This window comes from Saccopteryx leptura, chromosome 4, assembly GCF_036850995.1.
Source record: "Saccopteryx leptura isolate mSacLep1 chromosome 4, mSacLep1_pri_phased_curated, whole genome shotgun sequence".
Taxonomy (NCBI): Eukaryota; Metazoa; Chordata; class Mammalia; order Chiroptera; family Emballonuridae; genus Saccopteryx; species Saccopteryx leptura.
Genome location: NC_089506.1, coordinates 132,783,595 through 132,805,275, shown reverse-complemented (window position 1 = coordinate 132,805,275; position 21,681 = coordinate 132,783,595). Strand labels below are relative to the sequence as shown.

The window sequence follows — 21,681 nt, the reverse complement described above, 5'->3', positions numbered from 1 at the left end:
CGGTGAGGAGGGGACACGAGAGAGGTTTTTGAGTAGCTGCTCTGCAGCCTTAGGAGAAATGGAGAGATGAGGAGGAATTAGAAGATGTCTGGTTCAACTCGTGCACCACCTCTTCAAGAAGACATACAGTAGAGATATGTGTTACTCAGCAAGGTTTTTGGAAATGCATTTGCATTTTGATTCCTCAGTGGGCATATTAGATCTCAAGATAACCCTTCTATTTTAGGGTTACAGCTTAGATTTTGGGAAGAACAAGAGTAATAAAATGAACCTTTGATGATAGAAGGGTTTAGAAACATGGCCATTCAGAGCCAAGACATGCAAAAGGGAGAAAAATTAGTATTTAAAAAAAAAAGCAGTTTCACAGAGTTGAGAATGTCTAAGTTTTTGTTCTGTTTTGTTTTGCTTGAGTAAGGTACAAAGTTGGATTTTGAAGAACTTTCATTGCATAGCATTTGTACATAAAATATTTTTAAGAAAAAGAACCCTAGTGGGCTTGCTGTATGTTGACGAAGCTGCATGTGACAATTTACTTGTCTTTCCACTTTTCTGTCAAACCTCATAACAACTCCTTTGGCCCCTTGTGTCAAAATAAGATGTATAACATGAATAAAGAATAAATGGCTCTGATTAATGTCATGATTTCTTTCACTTCCACAGTTATGCAAATGAACTACTCTCCATTAAACTGGAAGTTTTGTCCCAAGGGCAAGAAAACATAAGCTGGAATGAAATTCAGAATTGTATTGATATGGTTAATATTCAGATTCAAGAAGAAAATGACAGTAAGTATGGAGCACTTTCTTTCTCTAGTATAGTGGGAGAGTAAGGTGTCTGGACAGCTTAGTTCTCTAGATTAGAGGGCCACGTTTTTGCACATAGAGCCCTATGAAAGCTCCCACCTCTAACATTTATATATGTATTTGCCTTTACTACTATACCAACATATTGTAAACATTACAAAGCATACATAATAATACATGAAAGGACAGAATAAAATATATGTACAAAGGGGTATGATCAGAGCAGTGCACCTGAAGAATGGCTCCTCTATTTACAACACATCCAATAGGAACTCGGGTTTACTCCTCACAGGTGGCAGGATACTATGACATTCCTGTGACATTACACCCTATACATGGAAAAAAAACAGATAGTGGTTCCTGATCATTTTTATTTATTGGTACTTCAGAGATGACTGTTGTATGTAACTCAGTCTTTTAGGCACTCAGCTTTATTTTGACCTTTCATTTGGGTGTCTTTCTGAGACATAACCTACATGCCTGCCCTAGGAAGAAACTGGAACATAATCTAACTATTGCTTTATAATCAGAAGTCGTGATAATTTGTTGTGTTTCTAGAAAATATGAACTACAAGCATGAAAGTAGACGGTCCCAAGAAGCTATGCCCTGAAACATGCTCTCTTGAATGTCAGCCTGATTTCTTATTATTTAATGTTCTAAGTTTAGGACAGTAAAGTTACTCTTGAGGTAAAGTGGATGACTTTTTTAGTTAATTACATTTGCATAGTTTTCTCTTTTTACTTTTTCCTGTGAACAGTTGTGCCCGACATTAAGGCTGGGTTTGGTGGTGGTGGTAGTGGTGGTGGTGGTTGTTAAACATCTCGCTCTATCCACCAAATAGAAAACAGAGCCCAGGTGTGCCTTGACATCGTGTATTATGGCTATACCACTGTCACACTGATCCTGGATACTTTCTTCCTTTTGTCCTTCACAAGTTATATACAAATCTAAATTTCCTCTTTGCAACCACACAGCTCTCTGCTCCCTCTTAGTTTCCTTTCAGAGAGTATTTGGAATCCCTGTAATCAGATGGTTTATACATAGCCCGCTTAGCTCTTGTCTGACACATTGGCTGGAAGTTGGTGGTTCTTGCCAGATGTTAGTCAAGAAAGAAGCACTAGTTTGAGCAGATGTTTAACATCTACTGGAATCTACTGGGGAGGGGAGATGCTGGTGTTTGTGTCCTGTTACAAAGCTCAGTGCCCCAGCCCTCTGTCATGCTACCTTCCTCTTTAACTTGGGGAGTCCTACAGCAATGGTTTGGGTGCTTTGGCTAATGCCTCCCAAAAGTAGGACTTCTCTCTTTGGGTAGGCAAAATAGGGAATCATGCCTCATCTTTGTTTTATAACTTTTTCTCATTTTTTAATTTTTCATTAAAAAAATTACATTGAATTTATTGGAGTGACATCAGTTAATAACATTATATAGGTTTCGAGTGTACAATATTTTAACACATCATCTGTATATTTGTACTGTGTGTTCCCTACCCAAAGTCAAGTCTCCTTCTCTTACCATTCATTCCTTTGCCCTCTTCTACCTCCTCCTTCTCCCCCTTTCCCTCTGGTAATCACCACACTGTTGTTGGTTTCTGGGAGCTTTTATTTATTTATTTATTTTGCTTAATCCCTTCACCTTTTTTCACCCAGTCCCCCAACCTGCCTCCCCTCTAACAGCTGTCAGTCTGCTCTCTGTATAAGTCTGTTTCTATTTTTTTGTTTGTTTATTTTGTTCATTAGATTTTACATACAGGTAAAATCATGTGGTACTTGTCTTTCTCTGACTGACTTATCTCACTTAGCATAATGCTCTTCAGGTCCATCCATGCTGTCACAAAAGGTAAGATTTTTTTTCTTTTTTTGGCCAGGTTGTATTCCATAACTTTTTTCTAATTCTTTCTGACAATACCTGCAGTCTAGGTCTGCTTTGGTGTCTTCAGTATGTGCTGCTTGTGCAGGTGAATGGACAAGAGTTCTCAGTGCTGAGCAACTATAGTTTTACTTTCGACTTGACTTTGATTAAAGGGGGGAAGGGAATGCCATTTTTGCCCCAGACTATCTAATTGGGCCTTTGTGTTTACCAGGAAAAGAAAAACAAATGACATTTGTATCACTTAAAAGAGAATGATCTTTTTTAGGTGGTAATCGTTTTTAAGCAAAAATTTCTTGGGATTGGTAGACATTTATCTAGGTAACTCCAGTACTATTATCCTCCATGGGATATATTGCATGGCCACTCTCGTATTTCTTTCAAACACCTTGTCATGAAAGGCACGTACCACAACTAGAAGAGTTATTTCAGATATTCCATATTGTATTTCCTTCCTAATATTTCGGTAATTTGATACAGAATAATTTCATTTCTCTCTTTTGGTTTGTTTTGTTCTGTCAAAATGAGGTATTTTTGGTTTCAAGTTTTTCAAGTATTGCATTTGATATCATATGTTTAGGTGATTGCTTACAAAGCTAAATTTTAAAAATACACTATTGTGAACAGGCACAAATTATACAGTACAATATAGTAATTAAGTAATCTGAAAGAATTGAGAATTTTTCATGGTTATCTTATTTATTTATTTATTTATTTATTTAATTATTGGCAGAAACGGAGAGAGACAGATAGTTAGGGAGGGAGAGAGATGAGAAGCATTAATTATTTGTTGCAGCTCCTTATTTGCTCATTGATTGCTTTCTCATATGTGCCTTGACCCAGGGGCACAGCAGAGCAAGTGACCCCTTGCTCAAGTCAGCGAAATTTGGGCTCAAGCCAGTGACCATGGTGTCATATCTATGATCCCATGCTCAAGCCAAGGACCCAGCGCTCAACCTGGTGAACCTGCACTCAAACCGTTGAGCCCACACTCAAGCCAGTGACCTCAGGGTTTTGAACCTGGGTCCTACCTCAGGTTTTGAACCTGGGTCCTCTGTGACCCAGTCCAATGTTCTGTCCACTGCACCACCACCTGGTCTGGCTTTATGGACATCTTGAAAGTATATTACTCTTCCCACCCCACCCTTGCCATGTGCTCCAGGTCTAATCATCTGTCCCACTTGTGGTGTGGCCATGGTGTGCAGCTAATAAGAAATGATAAATGTGGAAGATGAATTTAATGGAGAAGCTGCTAAATGCATTTTCTTAGACTTGAATGCTCTTGATTTCTCACTGGAAAGTTCGCTTTTCCCAGTAGAGCCACAGAGAGACATTATTTTAACTGTGTAGCCTAGACAGGGAAGTTTTCTTTCTTTGAATTATTGCTTTTCACATTTGGTAGGTACCATTCTTTGTAGGTTACCACCTCTGCTGTCTCAAATACACAACCTCTAAGAGAATGCCTACTCTCTCACTGAACTAAAATGATATATAGTAGTTTCACACACTGACCTATAAACAAAGGAAATGATGCAGATGCACCCAGGGAACTTCTGGGTAGGTCATTCAGCTCTTATGAGGTCATTTATTATGACCTAAGCTTGTGTCCTGAGAAACATGCCAAACAAAACTAAAGCAGATGGTTTCAATCTAGTCAGCTGGAATGCACTCATGCCCAGGTGAGTAGCCAATGGGAACACATATTTCCCATAGTTTTGTTAAGATCCATTTTGTATAGGGCATTTAAAAGTATTTAGAACAATCTACTCAAGGGAGTAGAGAATGAAATAAAGTATTCCATGCTCTCTCTTTACAACTACTGCAAGGTAAAATGATGGTTTCTTGTATGTGGATAGTAAGTAGACTTTCCCAAGTTCTTACAATGTTTGGAGATAATGTAACCTGCATGAAGAGAAGTACTTTTCCTTTTTCTTCAAACATATATAAGTACTATAATCGGAAATAATTTTTAGTCATTTTAGATTGTCCCTTCCCTCCTCTAGATAAATCTTTTCATTCTTTGCAAGGTGGTAATAATGGAGTCATCTATTTGGGAGATACTTAACTAAATATTTTACCTTAATTTCAATATCAAGATGCAAATACTTCTTAAAAATTAATAGTACTTATTCTGTTTCATAGTATATCACATTTGTAAAGTGAATATGATTGTTTTTGATGAAAAATAACTGGCAAAATGAGAAGTAATGAGTTTGGCTATAGGAATGTTTCCTTTGTAAGCTTACTGCTTGTTGATGTTTAAGATTTTTTAGTAGTTCTTGTCCAACAGCACTAACCTGGGAATCAAAAGCCTTATGTTATTTATATACATATATATTCATGTATATATACATATTTGTTCATACACTGTAGTTTTTTATAACTGGTTGATAGTTTATTTTTAATAATAAGGTGGTATTGAGAAATGGCGTCCAAATGGATCCTTTTTGCTAGAAAAAAACTTTTCAAATTTTATCGCTTAGTTTCTGTACTTTCCATTCCTGCACCTTATCGTTTATGTCCTAAGAGGTGTGGACAGATGGATTAAACTGATTGATATGCTTATTCTTCCTCTCCTGCCTCCATGATTTAGGGCACCAGGTGTTATCTTACCAAATAGTGTTAGAGAGACAAATAATGATATTAACTAGCCATACTTTAACCTTAAGAATATCATAAAACAGTCTGACCAGACGGTGGTGCAGTGGATAGAGTGTCGGACTGGGATGCGGAAGGACCCAGGTTTGAGACCCCGAGGTCACCAGTTTGAGCGCGAGCTCATCTGATTTGAACAAAGCTCACCAGCTTGGACCCAAGGTCACTGGCTTAAACAAGGGGTTACTCGGTCTGCTGAAGGCCCATGGTCAATGAACAACTAAGGTGTCGCAACGAAAAACTGATAATTGATGTTTCTCATCTCTCTGTTCCTGTCTGTCCCTCTCTCTGACTCTCTCTGTCTCTGTAAAAAAAAAAAAAAAAAAAAAAAATCCTAAAACATCCATGACTATGTACATTTCTATGAAGCTTTCCTATATTTCCCAGAAACATGTAGGTATTTTAATTAAAATTTAAAAATTTTCAAATTATGTTTTTTACTTATACTAGCCACATTTTAATTGCTCAATAGTTACATATGGCCAGTGACTACTATATTGGAAAGCCCAATACAGAACATTTACATCTTCACAGAACATTTCATTGGATGTTGTTAGGCTGTTGACCTAGAAATTTGCTCTACTCACATTGTAGGGAATTGTTTGCTTTTTGAACTCTTTCTGTTTTGACATTTTTTTACAGAGCAGTGAAGCAGAGTAATCCAAATGATAGAATGTATATACAAACCTTTTTGCATTTTAGGGTTTTTTTCCTCTGTGTGAAATTTCTCCAGTTCTGCTATTGTGGGGTTCCATCATCCAGCATCTGAGTGAGGGCTGCATTAGAAATTAACATCCCTGCCCTGGCCGGTTGGCTCAGTGGTAGAGTGTCGGCCCAGGGTGTGGAAGTCCCAGGTTTGATTCCTGGCCAGGGCACACTGGAGAAGCGTCCATCTGCTTCTCCACCCTTCACCCTCTCCTTCCTCTCTGTCTCTCTCTTCCCCTCCCACAGCAAAGGTTCCATTAGAACAAAGTTGGCCCAAGGTGCTGAGGATGGCTCCATGGCCTCTGTCTCAGGTGCTAGAATGGCTCCAGTCACATCAGTGCAATGCCCTAGATGGGCAGAGCATCGCCCCCTAGTGAGCGTGCCAGTGGATCCTGGTCAGGTGCATGCAGGAGTCTGTCCATCTGCCTCCCCGCTTCTCACTTCAGAGAAAAAAAATTTTTTTAAATAAATTAGCATCCCTGCTGCTACCTATATGTAAAGTTATCTCCCTTTACAGCAGCTTCGTTGAGATCAATTACATACACCATAAAACTTACCTTTTTATTGTTTTTTTATGGTAGTTTTTATGTATATAAAAGTTGTACAACAGTTGCTGTCTCCAGATTGTTATTCAGGTAGATTGTTCTGCGCATAACTGCGGCTCCAATGTGGTGCTGGGAGAAGGCGCGTATGAACCTCCACCTGCTTTGTTCCCATTTGCTTTCTCACCACTGTCGAAATAGAGAACATTTTCATCGCCCTAAAAAGGAACTTATACCCATTAGCAGCCACTCCTGTTTTCCCTCGCTCCCATCCCGTCAGCCACTAGTCTACTGTGTTTCTCTGGATTTTCCTGTTCTTGACATTTCATATAAATAGAATCATGTAGTACATGGCCTTTTGTGTCAGGTTTTTTTCACTTACCATAACATTTTCAAGGTTAATCCATATTTAATCATGTATTAATATACTTCATATTCTCTTCTAGGTCAAATTATATTATATTCTGTGGATGTACGTTATGTTTAGCTATTCATCAGTAGACGGGTATCTGGGTTCATTCTGCTTTTAGCTTATGAATATTGCTTCTGTAAACATTTGTGTGTAAACTTTTATGTGAACATACGGTTTCAGTTCCCTTGAGTCCATACCAAGAAGTGGAATTGCTGGATCATATGGTAATTCCATGTTTAATATTTTAAGGAACTGCCTGTTTACCAAGGTGACTGTACCAGTTATTTTCCATTTTCACCATTAATATGTGTTCCAATTTTACCACATCTTCACACCACTTACTATTTTTTTCTTTATTATAACCATCCTAGTGGGTATGAAGTGGTAACTAACTCACTGGGATTTGGATTTGCGTTTTCTTAATAACTAATGGTATTGAACATCTTTTCATATGCTTATTAGCCACTGTATACTTTCTTTAAAGAAATATCTACTCAAGTTCTTTACCTATTTTAAATTGGGTTTTCTCTTTTTTTATTTTTGAATTCTTTATATATTGAAGTAAGAGTTTATTATATTTGGCATATTTGCATACAAGGTATGCAGTATATCAGATACTAGGCTTGCAAGTATTTTGTCCCATTCCTTAGGTTGTCTTCATTTTCTTTGATGGTGTCCTTTGAAGCACAAAAGATTTCATTTTTACAGCATTCCATGTATTTAATATTTTGTTTTGTTGTTTGTGTTTTTGGTGTCATAGCTAAAACGTAATGCCTATCTTAAGGCCACAGAGATTTACTCCTATGCTTTCTCTCAAGAGTTTTATAGTTCATGCTTTTATTCTAGGTCTGTGATCCATTTGAGTTACTTTTTGCGTACAGAGTGATATAAGGAATTCAACTTTATTCTAATGCATGTGGATATCCAGTTGTCCCTGTGTCATTTGTTATAAAGACCTGTTTATATCATATATATATGTATATGTATATATATATAATGTATTATATATATTATGTCATTTGTTATTTACCTGTTGATTTGTCTTGGCAATCTTGTCAAAAATCAACTGACGCCTGACCAGGCGGTGGCGCAGTGGATAGAGCGTCGGACTGGGATGCGGAAGACCCAGGTTTGAGACCCTGAGGGCGCCAGCTTGAGCGAGGGCTCATCTAGTTGAGTCCAACATCGCTGGCTCAAGCAAGGGGTTACTTGGTCTGCTGAAGGCCCGCGGTCAAGGCACATAAAAAACAAACAAACAAACAAAAATCAACTGACTACAACTGTTAACAGTTTATTTCTGAATTTTACATTCTATTCTGTTGATTTGTGGCTCTATCCTTATGCTAGTACCATGTGGTATTAACTGTAGCTTTGCAGTAAATTTCAAAATTTGGAAGAGTTTTCCAACTTTGTTCTCCTTTTATTCAACATTGCATTTTTTATTCTTGGTCTCTTGCGTTTCCTTATGAGTTTTAGAATCAGCTTGGCAATTTCTGTTAAAAGTAATAGGTAGCTGGGTTTTTGTTAGTGGTTACATTGAATATTTCCATCTAAACAATATTAAGTCTTCTGGTCCATAAACATGAGATGATTTTTCCATTTCTTTAGGTCATCTTTAATTTTTTTTTATGGTATTTCATAGTTGTCAGTATACATGTCTTATACTTCTTTTGTTAAATGTATTCCTAACTATTCTTTTTGTAATTATAATGTATTTGTAATTGGAATCTATTTTAAATGGATTTTCCCTTTAATTTCATTCCAGATTGCAGTTTGCAAATGTATAGGGATATAACTGAATTTTATACATTGACCTTATCTCTTACAGCCTTAGCTATACTTATTAGCTCTTAGAGTTTTTTATGTAGATTTCCTACTTTCTAACTCAATCTTTGAATTACTTATGCTGGAGAACTTATAAAGCACTATGACTTAAAAGAAAAACTCTCTTTATTTCCTAGGAATTGTGGCTGTTGGTTACATCAATGAAGCTATTGATGAAGGGAATCCTTTAAAGACTCTAGAAAGTCTGCAGTTACCGACTGCTAAGATTAAAGATGTGGACCCAGACCATGCCCAGCACTACCAGGATGTCTTATACCATGCTAAATCACAGAAAGTGATGGTAAGTGTTAGTAAGTTTGTTTCTTTCAAATTTGCATTTTGGGTGAGGGAAAAGGAGGAAGAGAGAATATTTTGCCCCTTTTTGTCCTAAGGCTTATGAGCTTCTTGTTCTAGCAGTTGCCTGTGAGTTAGAATGGAAGGTATCAGGCTGTTATTCCCCTGGCAGCAAACATTAGGGAGAAGCCGGCTAATTCCAGAGCCAATTGCTGCTTCCACTCTTTTACTAAAAACTCAGTTGTGAGCTTTGTACAGAGCACAAGTTATTGGATCTTTATGAGCACCTACTGTGTGCATAGTGCAGTTTATAGCACCTGGTAGGAGAAAAGGAGACCCAAGGAACACATGACACCATCTAAATGTTTTCTGTCCTCATCCTCAAGGCTTAAAATGTATTGAGGCCGTAGGCATTCTCTCATAGCATAGAGTAGTTAAATAATAGTAGATAGAACTAGGAATGTGGCAAAGTGCACAGATTGATTCAAAGATGGTTGGGATTGTTGTGGATTAGAAACCTAAGAGAAGTTGGAGTAGAGAGAGAATAAGAGCTGCACCTGAAAGGTAATGAAGAGTTGCGTAGGTGGCTGGAAAGCAGGAGGATGTAGGCAGGTCATGGATACCAATGTGGTTTGTTCTGGGCATAGAAGGAAACTGACCTGGCCAAAGTCCTAATAAAGAGCAGAGGGTTTTATCTGGCTGTGGAGCTGGTACTGATACTATGAGGAGTCTGACAGACACTGGCCACTATTGGAAAGGTCCTGTGCTGAATGGTGAGGCTTATATGACCTGTCACCTGAGAGTGATGTTCCTGGGACCTAGCCACTCATAGCTTTCATGTCCCCAGGTGCTAAACAAACCCAAAAGAGGGGAGCATCTTCTCTATATGGGTCTTTAGAACCCAGAAACTGCCTCATCTGAGACAATAAATTCATCTTTACTTAGAGCTAGCATTTGTGGATCACCTGCTATTTGCTGGGCATGATATTAGGTACTTCATGCAGATTCTCACATCATCCTCATAACAGCTCTATGAACTATCATTAACATCATCTTACAGATAATGAGCTAAGACTAAGTAGTCCAAAGTTACCCCAAAATAATTATTTGTAGAGCTATGTCCCATTCTCTGTTTACTCAGAAACATTATTGTGCATTAAGACAAATGGAGAAGGATGTTTATTGCAGCATTCTTTTAATAGCAAAAGACCAAACACAACTGAAATGTCCATCAAGATGGGGCTGGTTAAATTGCAGTATACCCATACAGTGACATACATGAAAAAGAATGAATGGTTTTATAATGGACAATACTAATATGTCTGTTAAGTATGTATGCTTCCACATGCATATGAAAATGGGATACACACCCATATATCATATATGTATGTTTAATGTGCATAAAATTTTTCTGAAAGAGGACACCATCTGGAAGGTAAGCTAGATAGAAGGTATGAGACTTCTTTTTTCTCTGTTTTTGTACCATTTGGATTTTTAAATTTTTTAGAGTACATGTATTCTTAATGTTTCTAAACTTTCAAAAAACAAGGTAATCAAGCTACAAAGAGCCAATTCTCCCAGGTGCCCCCTTCAAAGTCACTAACTACATCTCAGATCATTAGGAATATTTTGGCACTGTCTAGTCTCCAACAGCATACAGACGTGGTTACCTCTAGGGAAGGGCATTGAGTTCCCACATCCCAGGGGGACAAGCCAGGAAGCGTGGGCTTCCTCCTGCTGTCCCCCTGATGTAGCTGTGGCCCTGGCACATAGCACATTACTAGAACTTTAAGATAAAAGTTACTTGCTTTAGCCTGACCAGGTGGTGGTGCAGTGGGTAGAACATCAGACTGAGACGCAGAGGACCCAAGTTCAAAACCCCAAGGTCTCCAGCTTGAGCGTGGACTCATCTGGTGTGAGCCTTGCTTGAGCCCAAGGTCGCTGGCTTGAGCAGGGGGTCACTCGGTCTGCTGTAGCCCCCCGGTCAAGGCACATATGAGAAAGCAATCAATGAACAACTAAGGTACTACAACGAAGAATTGATGCTTCTCATCTCTGGCCCTTCCTGTCTCTCTTTCCCTGTCTGTCCCTCTCTCTGACTCTCTGTCACACACACACACACACACAAAAGATAAAAGTTACTTGCTTTGGAAACAGGAGGCACCATTCATATCTTGGCTTTGCCACAAATTATCTAGGGATTTTAGTCAAGTCACTGAAATCTCTATGCTTCAGTTTTCACATGTGTAAAATGAGAATAATAGCACCTATTTTACAGGTATATAAGATAGTCTCTGTCCACAGCCACATGGGGTTTTGGCCTTGAGGTAAGCCTGACTCCGCAAATGTCTCTTGGACAGGCAGTGCAAGTAGAGCATTTCATTGTCAGGGTTCTAAATCAGGATGGAACTCCTCAGCACCTCTCCAGGGCACCTGGAAGTCTTTCTGAGTGAGCATGGGGTGCCAGCTTTCTGCTGGGCATCCTTCCTAAGTGTGAAAGTAGTAGCTTTAATCATGTAATTAGAGCATTAAATATTCACCTAGGGAACTGGACTATCTCAGGCATTAAGACACTTTCATCCAATAAAATTGGGGGTTTGAACTGTATTGGCAGCTACTAACAGATTTAAAACAGTTCTGAGCAGTAAATCTGGTTTGGCTAGTTTCCTATTTTTAAGCACTTTTCTTTCTCTGCCCATTAGGTTTGAAACTTTCTTGTTTCAGCCTGATCTCTTTCTCTGGAAAAAAATAAATCTGGTTTTGTTTATTTGATTGGGTCTCTGTGTTTATTAACCTGTGCTGTTTTGATAGCTTTCAGTTGTGTTTTATGGTGATATTTCTGTGCCTTGCTGTCCCGAGGTCCAGCCGTGGAAAATAATAGAAGAAAACTGTATTACTGGTGGTGTCAGTATAAAATAAAGCTTTTACCGAAGTATACAGTGTTAAAGGGCTTGATGATAACATTTGCAAGGAATAGATGCTGAGTTTTATCAAAGATTGAGGACAGTGAAATATAAGTTGGTGAGGACTCTTGGTCCTTGTTAATAGAAAGTTGAGTATAACCTTGTGTAAGCACCAAATTCCTTTTGTCTCCTGGGGAGAGTGGGGAATGAGCATGTTAACACACTTTGCCTGTTCACTGGAGGCAGTGGATTTTTAGCTGGTTTTAAATGGAAGGCTTTGCTTGAGAAATATGAATTATACCCCCACCCAAAGTTCTGTTTTGCTATATGTAATTTATGGCATAAAAAATAAGTGCTTTTAACAAGTGAATACTGTTGCTTGTTTTCTATAGATAAAACTATAATATAGTTGATGGCCTTATTTGCAAAAAAACAGTTCCGTGTATTGAAGTTTTTGTCATCTTGAAACTTAATTTAGACTTCTTTTTCTTGCTTGCTTTAGTATTTAGCTGATTTTTATTCTTCACATAACCACACATGTACTGTAAAGGGTCTTTGCATGCATGTTTTTTGTTAACCTAAGTCCGACGAGATAGGAAACTCTGCACATTCAAAAATATGCATTTAAAATTATTTTATTTTGATGGTCAATACAGAGTATATTGGTCAATGCACATTCTTACAGATTTGAAAATTCACATCAGCTTTTTTTCTGTGTGACAGAGACAGAGAGAGGGACAGATAGAGACAGACAGACAAGAAAGGAGAGAGATGAAAAGCATCAGTTGTGGCACCTTAGTTGTTCATTGATTGCTTTCTCATATGTGCCTTGAGGGGACTATAGCAGAACAAGTGAGCCCTTGCTCAAGCCAGCAACCTTGGGCTTCAGGCTAGCAACCTTTGGGCTCAAGCCAGTGACCATGGGGTCATGTCTATGGTCCCACGCTCAAATGAGTGACCTTGTGCTCAAGCTGGCAACCTCAGTCGGGGTTTAGAACCTGGATTCTCTGCATCCAATCTAACACTCTATCCACTGCGCCACCACCTGGACAGGCATGTCAGCAATCTTTCATGCCCTTAACTACTGCTGTCTTCTGTCTGATCCTTATACTAAGGGAAATATAGTCATTTACCTACCAGAAGACACCAGGCATTTATAACAAAATGTCATTTTCCATGAAAAACTATGTTTAAAGAACAAAAATAATGGAGGCATTTTAAACTTCTAATTGACTTTGAATATATTCATAGCTTAGTTTCCTTTTCTTTTTTTAACATGGGCAACTAAAAATGATGTTGTCCCATGTCATACAGAATGCCTTGCTTTCTCACTCTGAATTTAATGACCCTTTATGCTGTTAAGATGCTCTGAGATTTTATTCTTTCATTCGTTCAGCCATGAGATATGTAAACATGGAGCTGTGCCCCATAGACCCTGAAAACTTTGGGCCTGGCGTTGCCCCAAAAAGCAAAACGAAGGGAGAAAACAAGATTCCTCTCCATTATACATGGTGCCGAAGTATTTATATAATTCGTATCTATATACAAATGAGCTATATATATGTACCATAATAAAAGTACCATAAAATTCTTTGAAAGTTCAAATTTAAAAAATGAACTACTAGCTGGAGAATCAGGGAAGAATGGTCCGTTGAGGACTTCCAGAGATGGAAAGAATTAAGGCAGACATGTAAGAAATAGCTTTCCAGTTGGAGGCAGGGGCAGAAAGAGGAGCAGTCACATCACTGCAGAGCAGGAAACTAGGCTAGTGTCTGCATCCTAGGCAAGGCTTACTGGGAAGTAAAATTAGAAAGTTAGCTCTGAATACCAAACTAAAGATTTATAATTTATTCCAAAGCAGTAGAGAGCCCATGGAGGGTTTTGAGCTGTTGTTTTTCCCCCCTTTTTCTTTTTTTCTGTATTGGTTTGGGACGTACTTTTTAGTGGTTAGACCACCATATATTTTACATAGTGTTCCCCCAATATTTCAAGTACCGAGCTGGCACCACACATAGTGATTACAGTATTATGATTGTATTTCCTGTGCTGTACTTTACATCCCTGTGACTGTTCTATAACTACCAACTTGTGGCTTTTAGTCCTTTCACGTCTTTGATCCAGTCCCCAACCCCCCTTGCCTCTGGCAACCACCAGTTCTCTCTCTGTATCTATGAGTCTGTTTGAATTTTGTTTATTCATTTATTTTGTTCTTTAGATTCTGTTACATACCAGGAGACAGACCACAGCAAACCCAAAGTGAATTTTATAAGTTTTATTGCAAACCTGCGCAAGGACTGCAGGCAACCCACGCAAGGGAACACTGCAGTCCTGAGCCTCTAAAATGGCTCCTTTTTATAGGGTGGCTATCTAGGCTGAGCAAGCAAGCAGCATTTACAAGGGCGGGAGAAGTGCGATTAGCTGACCTTATTCTTGGCTAAGTCTCTAGGGTAGAGGCTTCCTTGATCTGGGTACATAGAGTTCAGTGGAAAATATTGCTACATTTCTAATGGTTGTTTATCTTTTGCCTCCAAGCCATGTCCTGGATGTACTCAGTTTTCATGGCTGGTGGCCTGCACCACTTGTCCTAAGATGTCACATTCCCCCCTTTTCTTCTTACTAGTTCAAACCATTGAACTTTGGTATTGCTCAATCCAAACTGAGTATAATCTGGTAGGGCTGAGCTAAGACTATAAGTCTTACAGTATCTATTCTTTCTCGAACAAATAATGTGGTGCAACCGCAACAAACTGGAACTGGACCCTAAACTGATGCAATCAATTTGGGTTTTATACACTGGCCAGTGATCAGCCTACTACGCCTCTCACAATGGTCAGCGATGAGCTCAGGGGACAGGGGTATTTATAGGTGAAACCTACAAGGTTACAATGTTTTCAGTACGTTTGTACAATATCTTTGTAAAAGTATACAAGTACACACTGTTCTAAGATAATAAACTACCTTCCTGCAATATCTGCAGGGCTGATATACAAGGAACACATCCTGCCTTTGCTAGTAAGATTAGATTTGCTGAGGCCCATGAGAATTTCCTACTTTAGCTGTAGCTATAAGCTAATTGGGTCAGGGGTCCTACCTAGTATGTGCTGGCACGCTGATAGTGTGCCCTTAGTACTACAAGCTTTACGGCTTGAATTCTCTTTTGTACATACTGCGTGAGGCAGTTGATAGTGCACGAACCAATGATGACCCCCCCTACTATAAGCAAAACGAGGGGTCCAGTAAGAGCAGTAAGTAATGTAGTGAGCCAAGGGGATGAAGAGAGTAAATTCTCATACTGATTTCTTTCTGCCTTGCATTTTTCTTCTCTATACTAACTTCTTACAATTTGCACAAACCTTCTGCAACTTACATAAACCTTTATTTTTTATGAACTTTCTTATCTATTCAGAAATAACTGGCTTTATAATAACTTACTTTCTCTCTTTTTTGTTCTAAAGTATTTCTATACCTTATACTTTTTATCACCAAAACTACAATTTCCTTTCAGTCAGAACTCTTAATTTTAAAAATCTTAACCTTTACCTTTAGTGACAACTAAGCTGGTAATAAGTAATTTTCTTTTCCTTTTTTTTCACTTAATAATTTTTTTTAATGGGATGACATCAGTAAATCAGGATACATATATTCAAAGATAACAAGTCCAGGTTATCTTGTCGTTCAATTATGTTGCATACCCATCACCCAAAGTCAGATTGTCCTCTGTCACCTTCTATCTAGTTTTCTTTGTGCCCCTCCCCCTCCCCCTTTCCCTCTCCCTCTACCCCTTCTCCCCCGTAACCACCACACTCTTATCAATGTCTCTTAGTTTCACTTTTATGTCCCACCTACGTGTGGAATAATGCAGTTCCTGGTTTTTTCTGATTTACTTATTTCACTCTGTATAATGTTATCAAGATCCCACTATTTTGCTGTAAATAATCCAATGTCATCATTTCTTATGGCGGAGTAGTATTCCATAATGTATATGTGCCACATCTTCTTTATCCAGTCATCTATTGACGGGCTTTTTGGTTGTTTCCATATCCTGGCCACTGTGAACAATGCTGATATGAACATGGGGCTGCATGTGTCTTTACGTATCAATGTTTCTGAGGTTTTGGGGTTATATACCCAGTAGAGGGATTGCTGGGTCATAAGGTAGTTCTATTTTCAATTTTCTGAGGAACCACCATACTTTCTTCCATAATGGTTGTACTACTTTACATTCCCACCAACAGTGTATGAGGGTTCCTTTTTCTCCACATCCTCTCCAACATTTGCTATTACCTGTCTTGTTAATAATAGCTAATCTAACAGGTGTGAGGTGGTATCTCATTGCAGTTTTCATTTGCATTTCTCTAATAACTAATGAAGATGAGCATCTTTTCATATATCTGTTGGCCATTTGGATTTCTTCCTGAGAGAAGTGTCTGTTCATGTCCTCTTCCCATTTTTTTATTGGATTGTTTGTTTGTTATTGAGTTTTATGAGTTCTTTGTATATTTTGGATATTAGGCCCTTATCTGAGCAGTTGTTTGAAAATATCATTTCCAATTTAGTTGGCTGTCTGTTTATTTTGTTATCAGTTTCTCTTGCTGAGCAAAAACTTCTTAGTCTGATGTAGTCCCATTCATTAATTTTTTCCTTCACTTCTCTTGCCTTTGGAGTCAATTTCATAAAATGCTCTTTAAAACCCAGGTCTTTGAGTTTAGTACCTATGTCTTCTTCTATGTACTTAATTGTTTCAGGTCTTATGTTTAGATCTTTGATCCATTTTGAGTTAATTTTTGTACAGGGGGAGAGACTGTAGCCCAGTTTCATTCTTTTGCATGTGGCTTTCCAGTTTTCCCAGCACCATTTATTGAAGAGGATTTCTTTTCTCCATTGTGTGTTGTTGGCCCATTTATCAAAAATTTTTGACTATATATATGTGGTTTTATTTCTGGGTTTTCTATTCTATTCCATTGGTCTGAGTGTCTATTTTTGTGCCAATACCATGCTGTTTTGATTGTCATGGCCCTATAATATAGTTTGAAGTCAGGTATTGTAATGCCCCCAGCTTCATTCTTTTTCTTTAGGATTGCTCTGGCTATTCGGGGTTTTTTATAGTTCCATATAAATCTGATAATTTTTTGCTCCATTTATTTAAAAAATGTCATTGGAATTTTGATGGGAATTGCATTAAATTTGTATATTGCTTTGGGTAATATGACCATCTTGATTATATTTATTCTTCCTAACCAAAAACAAGGAATATTCTCCCATCTCATTATATCTTTTTCGATTTCCCTTAACAATGGTTTATCGTTTTCATTATATAAGTCCTTTACATTCTTTGTTATGTTTATTCCTAGGTATTTTATTTTTTTTGTTGCAATCGTGAAGGGGAATATTCTTTTGAATTCATTCTCAAATGTTTCGTTGTTGGCATATAGAAAGGCTATTGACTTCTTTATGTTAATTTTGTATCCTGCGACCTTACTGAATTGGCTTATTGTTTCTAGTAGTCTTTTTGTGGATTCTTTGGGGTTTTCAATGTATAGGATCATATCATCTGCAAAAAGTGATACCTTTACTTCTTCTTTTCCAATATGGATGCCTTTTATTTCTTTGTGTTGTCTGATTGCTCTGGCTAGAACCTCTAGCACCACATTAAATAAGAGTGGAGAGAGTGGACAACCCTGTCTTATTCCTGATTTAAGGGGAAAAGCCTTAAGTTTTGTGCCATTTAATATGATGATGATGTTAGCTGATGGTTTATCATATATGGCCTTTATCATGTTGAGATATTTTCCTTCTATACCCATTTTGTTGAGAATCTTAAACATAAAATTGTGTTGTATTTTATCAAAAGCCTTTTCTGCGTCTATTGATAAGATCATGTGGTTTTTGTTCTTTGTTTTGTTGATATGGTGTATTACGTTAACCATTTTACGTATGTTGAACCATCCTTGAGATTCTGGGATGAATCCCACTTGATCATGATGTATTATTTTTTTAATATGTTGTTGTATTCGATTTGCTAGTATTTTGTTTAGTATTTTAGCATCTGTATTCATTAGAGATATTGGTCTGTAGTTTTCTTTTTTTGTGCCATCCTTGCCTGGTTTTGGTATGAGGGTTATGTTGGCCTCATAAAATGTGTTTGGAAGTATTGCTTCTTCTTCAATTTTTTGGAAGACTTTGAGTAGAATAGGAACCAAGTCTTCTTTGGATGTTTGATAAAATTCGCTGGTATTGCCGTCTGGGCCTGGACTTTTATTTTTGGGGAGGTTTTTAATGGTTTTTCCTATTTCTTCTCTACTGATAGGTCTGTTTAGGCTTTCTGCTTCTTCTTGACTCAGTCTAGGAAGGTTGTATTGTTCTAGGAATTTATCCATTTCTTCTAGGTTGTTGAATTTAGTGGCATAAAGTTTTTCATAGTATTCTACAATAATTCTTTGTATATCTACGGTGTCCGTGGTGATTTCTCCTCTTTCATTTTGGATTTTGTTTATATGAGTTCTTTCTCTTTTTTCCTTGGTAAGTCTTGCCAGGGGTTTGTCAATTTTGTTGATCTTTTCAAAGAACCAGCTCTTTGTTCTATTAATTTTTTCTATAGTTTTTCTGTTCTCTATTTCATTTATTTCTGCTCTGATTTTTATTATCTCCTTTCTTTGGCTGGTTTTGGGTTGTCTTTGTTCTTTTTTTAGTTCCTTAAGGTGGGAAGTTAAGTGGTTCACTTGGGCTCTCTCTTGTTTGTTCATATATGCCTGAAGTGATATGAACTTCCCTCTTATCACTGCATTTGCTGCATCCCATAGATTCTGATATGTCGTATTGTCATTTTCATTTGTCTGTATATATCTTTTGATCTCTGCACTTATTTCTTCTTTGACCCATTCATTTTTTAAAAGTATGTTGTTTAGTTTCCACATTATTGTGGGATTTTTTTCCTCTTTTTTGCAGTTGAATTCTAGTTTCAAGGCTTTATGATCAGAAAATATGCTTGGTACAACTTCGATTTTTCTGAATTTGCTGATGTTGTTTTTGTGGCCCAAGATATGGTCAGTTCTTGAGAATGATCCATGTACATTGGAGAAAAATGTATACTCAGTCACTTTGGGATGAAATGTCCTGTAGATGTCTTATCATATCCAGGTGCTCTAGTGTTTTGTTTAAGGCCACTATATCTTTGTTGATTCTCTGTTTGGATGACCGATCTAGAGCCGTCAGCGGTGTATTGAGGTCTCCAAGTATGATTGTATTTTTGTCAGTTTTTGTTTTAAGGTCAATAAGTAGTTGTCTTATATATTTTGGTGCTCCTTGGTTTGGTGCATATATATTAAGAATTGTTATGTCTTCTTGATTCAGTGTCCCCTTAGCCATTATGAAATGGCCATTTTTGTCTCTGAGTACTTTTGTTGTCCTGTAGTCAGCATTATCAGATATAAGTATTGGTACGCCTGCTTTTTTTTGTATGTTATTTGCTTGGAGTATTGTTTTCCAGCCTTTCACTTTGAATTTGTTTTTATCCTTGTTACTTAGATGAGTTTCTTTTAGGCAGCATACAGTTGGATTTTCTTTTTTGATCCATTCTGCTACTCCGTGCCTTTTTATTGGTGAGTTTAATCTGTTTATAAAGTAATTTTCTTTAAAGTATACTTCCTCTTGGAGGTGTCCTCCCTCTAAGTGGCTAGTATTTATAGGTTAAGTGTAAATACACATATATTTTTTATTACCTTGTAGCTTCCCTTCTAACTAAGGGACTTATAGTAGTACATGTATTAACTTTTAAGACAACTTGTTCTGGCTTTCCTTTGACCTTAGTTCCCCTCCCTCTCTAAAGTCTAATTAAAAGGAGGTCCTTAGTGAGTTTTTCTAGGCATTAGCCATGCGTGGACCAGTCAATTTCTGATTTGTGGCTGAAGCAGGGCATGCTGTCCTTCTCAGGGTCAGCTTACAAGGGTTGGCGGGGTCAGTCTCTGCTGTCTACAAGGGTGTCTCTTCTGGGACTGCAAGCTTCATCCGGCTGCAGTGGACTCAGGCGAGTATGCCTTTTAACTTGGCAGTAGTAGGAGTGGTCACGATCATGGTGTGTGGACCCATCTACGTGGGAGTCAGTCCTTGGTTGGTGTACTTCCTTACTTAGACTGAGTCTGTAGGCTGGAAGGGATGTATTAGGTCTTCTGGCAGTGCTGGAATCACCTGTCAGACAGTCTTTTGGACAGCCTGCTGAGTAATCTGTAGACCCTGTAAGGCTCAGGGGTCCCTAAACTTTTTACACAGAGGGCCAGTTCACTGTCCCTCAGACTGCTGGAGGGCCGCCACACACAGTACTCCAGTACACTGACCACCAATGAAAGACATGCCCCTTCCAGAAGTGTGGCAGGGGCCAGATAAATGCCCTCAGGGGGCCGTAGTTTGGGGATACCTGCTGTAAGTACTTAAGGAAGGAGTGGTTATTTAATTTAGTTGTTTTATTTTCTCTCTGAGTTTCAGTAGGAAGGGAAGGAGTCTCTTAAACATTATCTCAAAAGGAGTGAATTCTTCCCTGTAGGGGGTGTACCTCGCCCTAAGGAGGGCTAAGGGGAGTAAGGTAGGCTACTTTCTACCGGTTTAAAACAAGTTTAAAGTTTCCTTTAAGATCTGATTCATGTTTTCTACCTGTCAATTACTTTAGTAAAATCTATTTCTAGATGTTTACCTGGGAAAGTTCTCTCTCTGTTTCTCTTTATAATTTCTTTACTTTGCTTAATATTTATTTGGGTACAGACTAAACACTTAGAAATTATGCTTTCTTTATTAAATTCTAAGTCTGACTTTCTGAATTGGTTGTAAAAAAAATTTTTTTTGGCAACCTGGGTTCTAGAAAAGTTACTGAAATTTCTTAAAACACCACTGGTTTTAGGGCTACCTTATTGGTAGCATCATCAGCTGCTTGCTTGGTTTTTCTTGAGAGTTTCTATGGAGTCCTCCTCTCTAGGTGGCCTGGACAGTGGATGATGACCACTACTTCAGGAGAGCAGTCTCCTGCATTTTCCGGGGTGAGGGTTTGAGACTCATCTTTGCTGGTTCTTAAGCCTTCTCCTGATGGCCCCTCTTTGACTGTGCATGTCTTAAGTTGTTCCTGCCTTCAGTAATCTTACCCGTCTTTGGTTAACCAGCCATCTTAGGGGCCAGAGTTATTTATGGCCATGAGAGTGAGGGAGGAGCAACGTCCCTTCCAAAATGCTTAGTTTTAGCAGCCGATGTTTCTACCTAATGAAAAACTTATAATACATTTCTTTTCTAATTCCTAGAGCTGAATGCTATGTAAAGGCTAAGTTGACTGTCTTAGTATCTGCTGGCTCCTCTAAGTCTAGGGGTGTATAGACTTTGTAAGCTTTCTATAGTCTAAGAAAGCTGTGGGGGTCTTCTGAGGATCCTGAATAACTTCTGACACCTTAGATAAACTTATGGTTGTTTTTCTGAGTATCTTCTCTGATCCAGGCTAACAGAAACTGGTGGAAAGTGTCTAAAAATTTCTTCACTTGCTTGGGTGGTGGGGTCCTGCTTAGGCTAGGCAATTAGAAACATTTTCTCAAGGTGGTCTCAGTTGTTGTAAGTGGGGCAGCCTATTGTCAGTACAGATTTCTAACAGTCCTGTTCAGGCTTGAGGCTCCTCTGAGAAAAGGGGGTTCTGAGCTTTCTAATTCT

The 21,681-nt window shown here is 38.2% G+C and overlaps 1 protein-coding gene and 2 non-coding genes across 4 annotated transcripts in view; all 3 read left to right on the top strand.

Annotated features, from left to right (window-relative positions):
* The window catches only part of IQGAP2 (IQ motif containing GTPase activating protein 2), a 435,050-nt gene that overhangs the window by 300,796 nt on the left and 112,573 nt on the right, over positions 1-21,681 (top strand). For both annotated transcript variants that reach the window (XM_066381735.1, XM_066381736.1), the window contains exons 12-13: positions 661-785; positions 8,947-9,110. In XM_066381735.1, coding sequence (XP_066237832.1) covers positions 661-785; positions 8,947-9,110 — 289 coding nt within the window. The remainder of the gene's footprint in view (positions 1-660; positions 786-8,946; positions 9,111-21,681) is intronic.
* LOC136404749 (small nucleolar RNA SNORA11) lies at positions 1,012-1,140 on the top strand. Its single transcript, XR_010751445.1, has one exon. It is a non-coding gene; the product is annotated as a small nucleolar RNA SNORA11 (small nucleolar RNA).
* Positions 6,126-6,201, top strand: TRNAP-AGG (transfer RNA proline (anticodon AGG)). Its single transcript has one exon. It is a non-coding gene; the product is annotated as a tRNA-Pro (tRNA).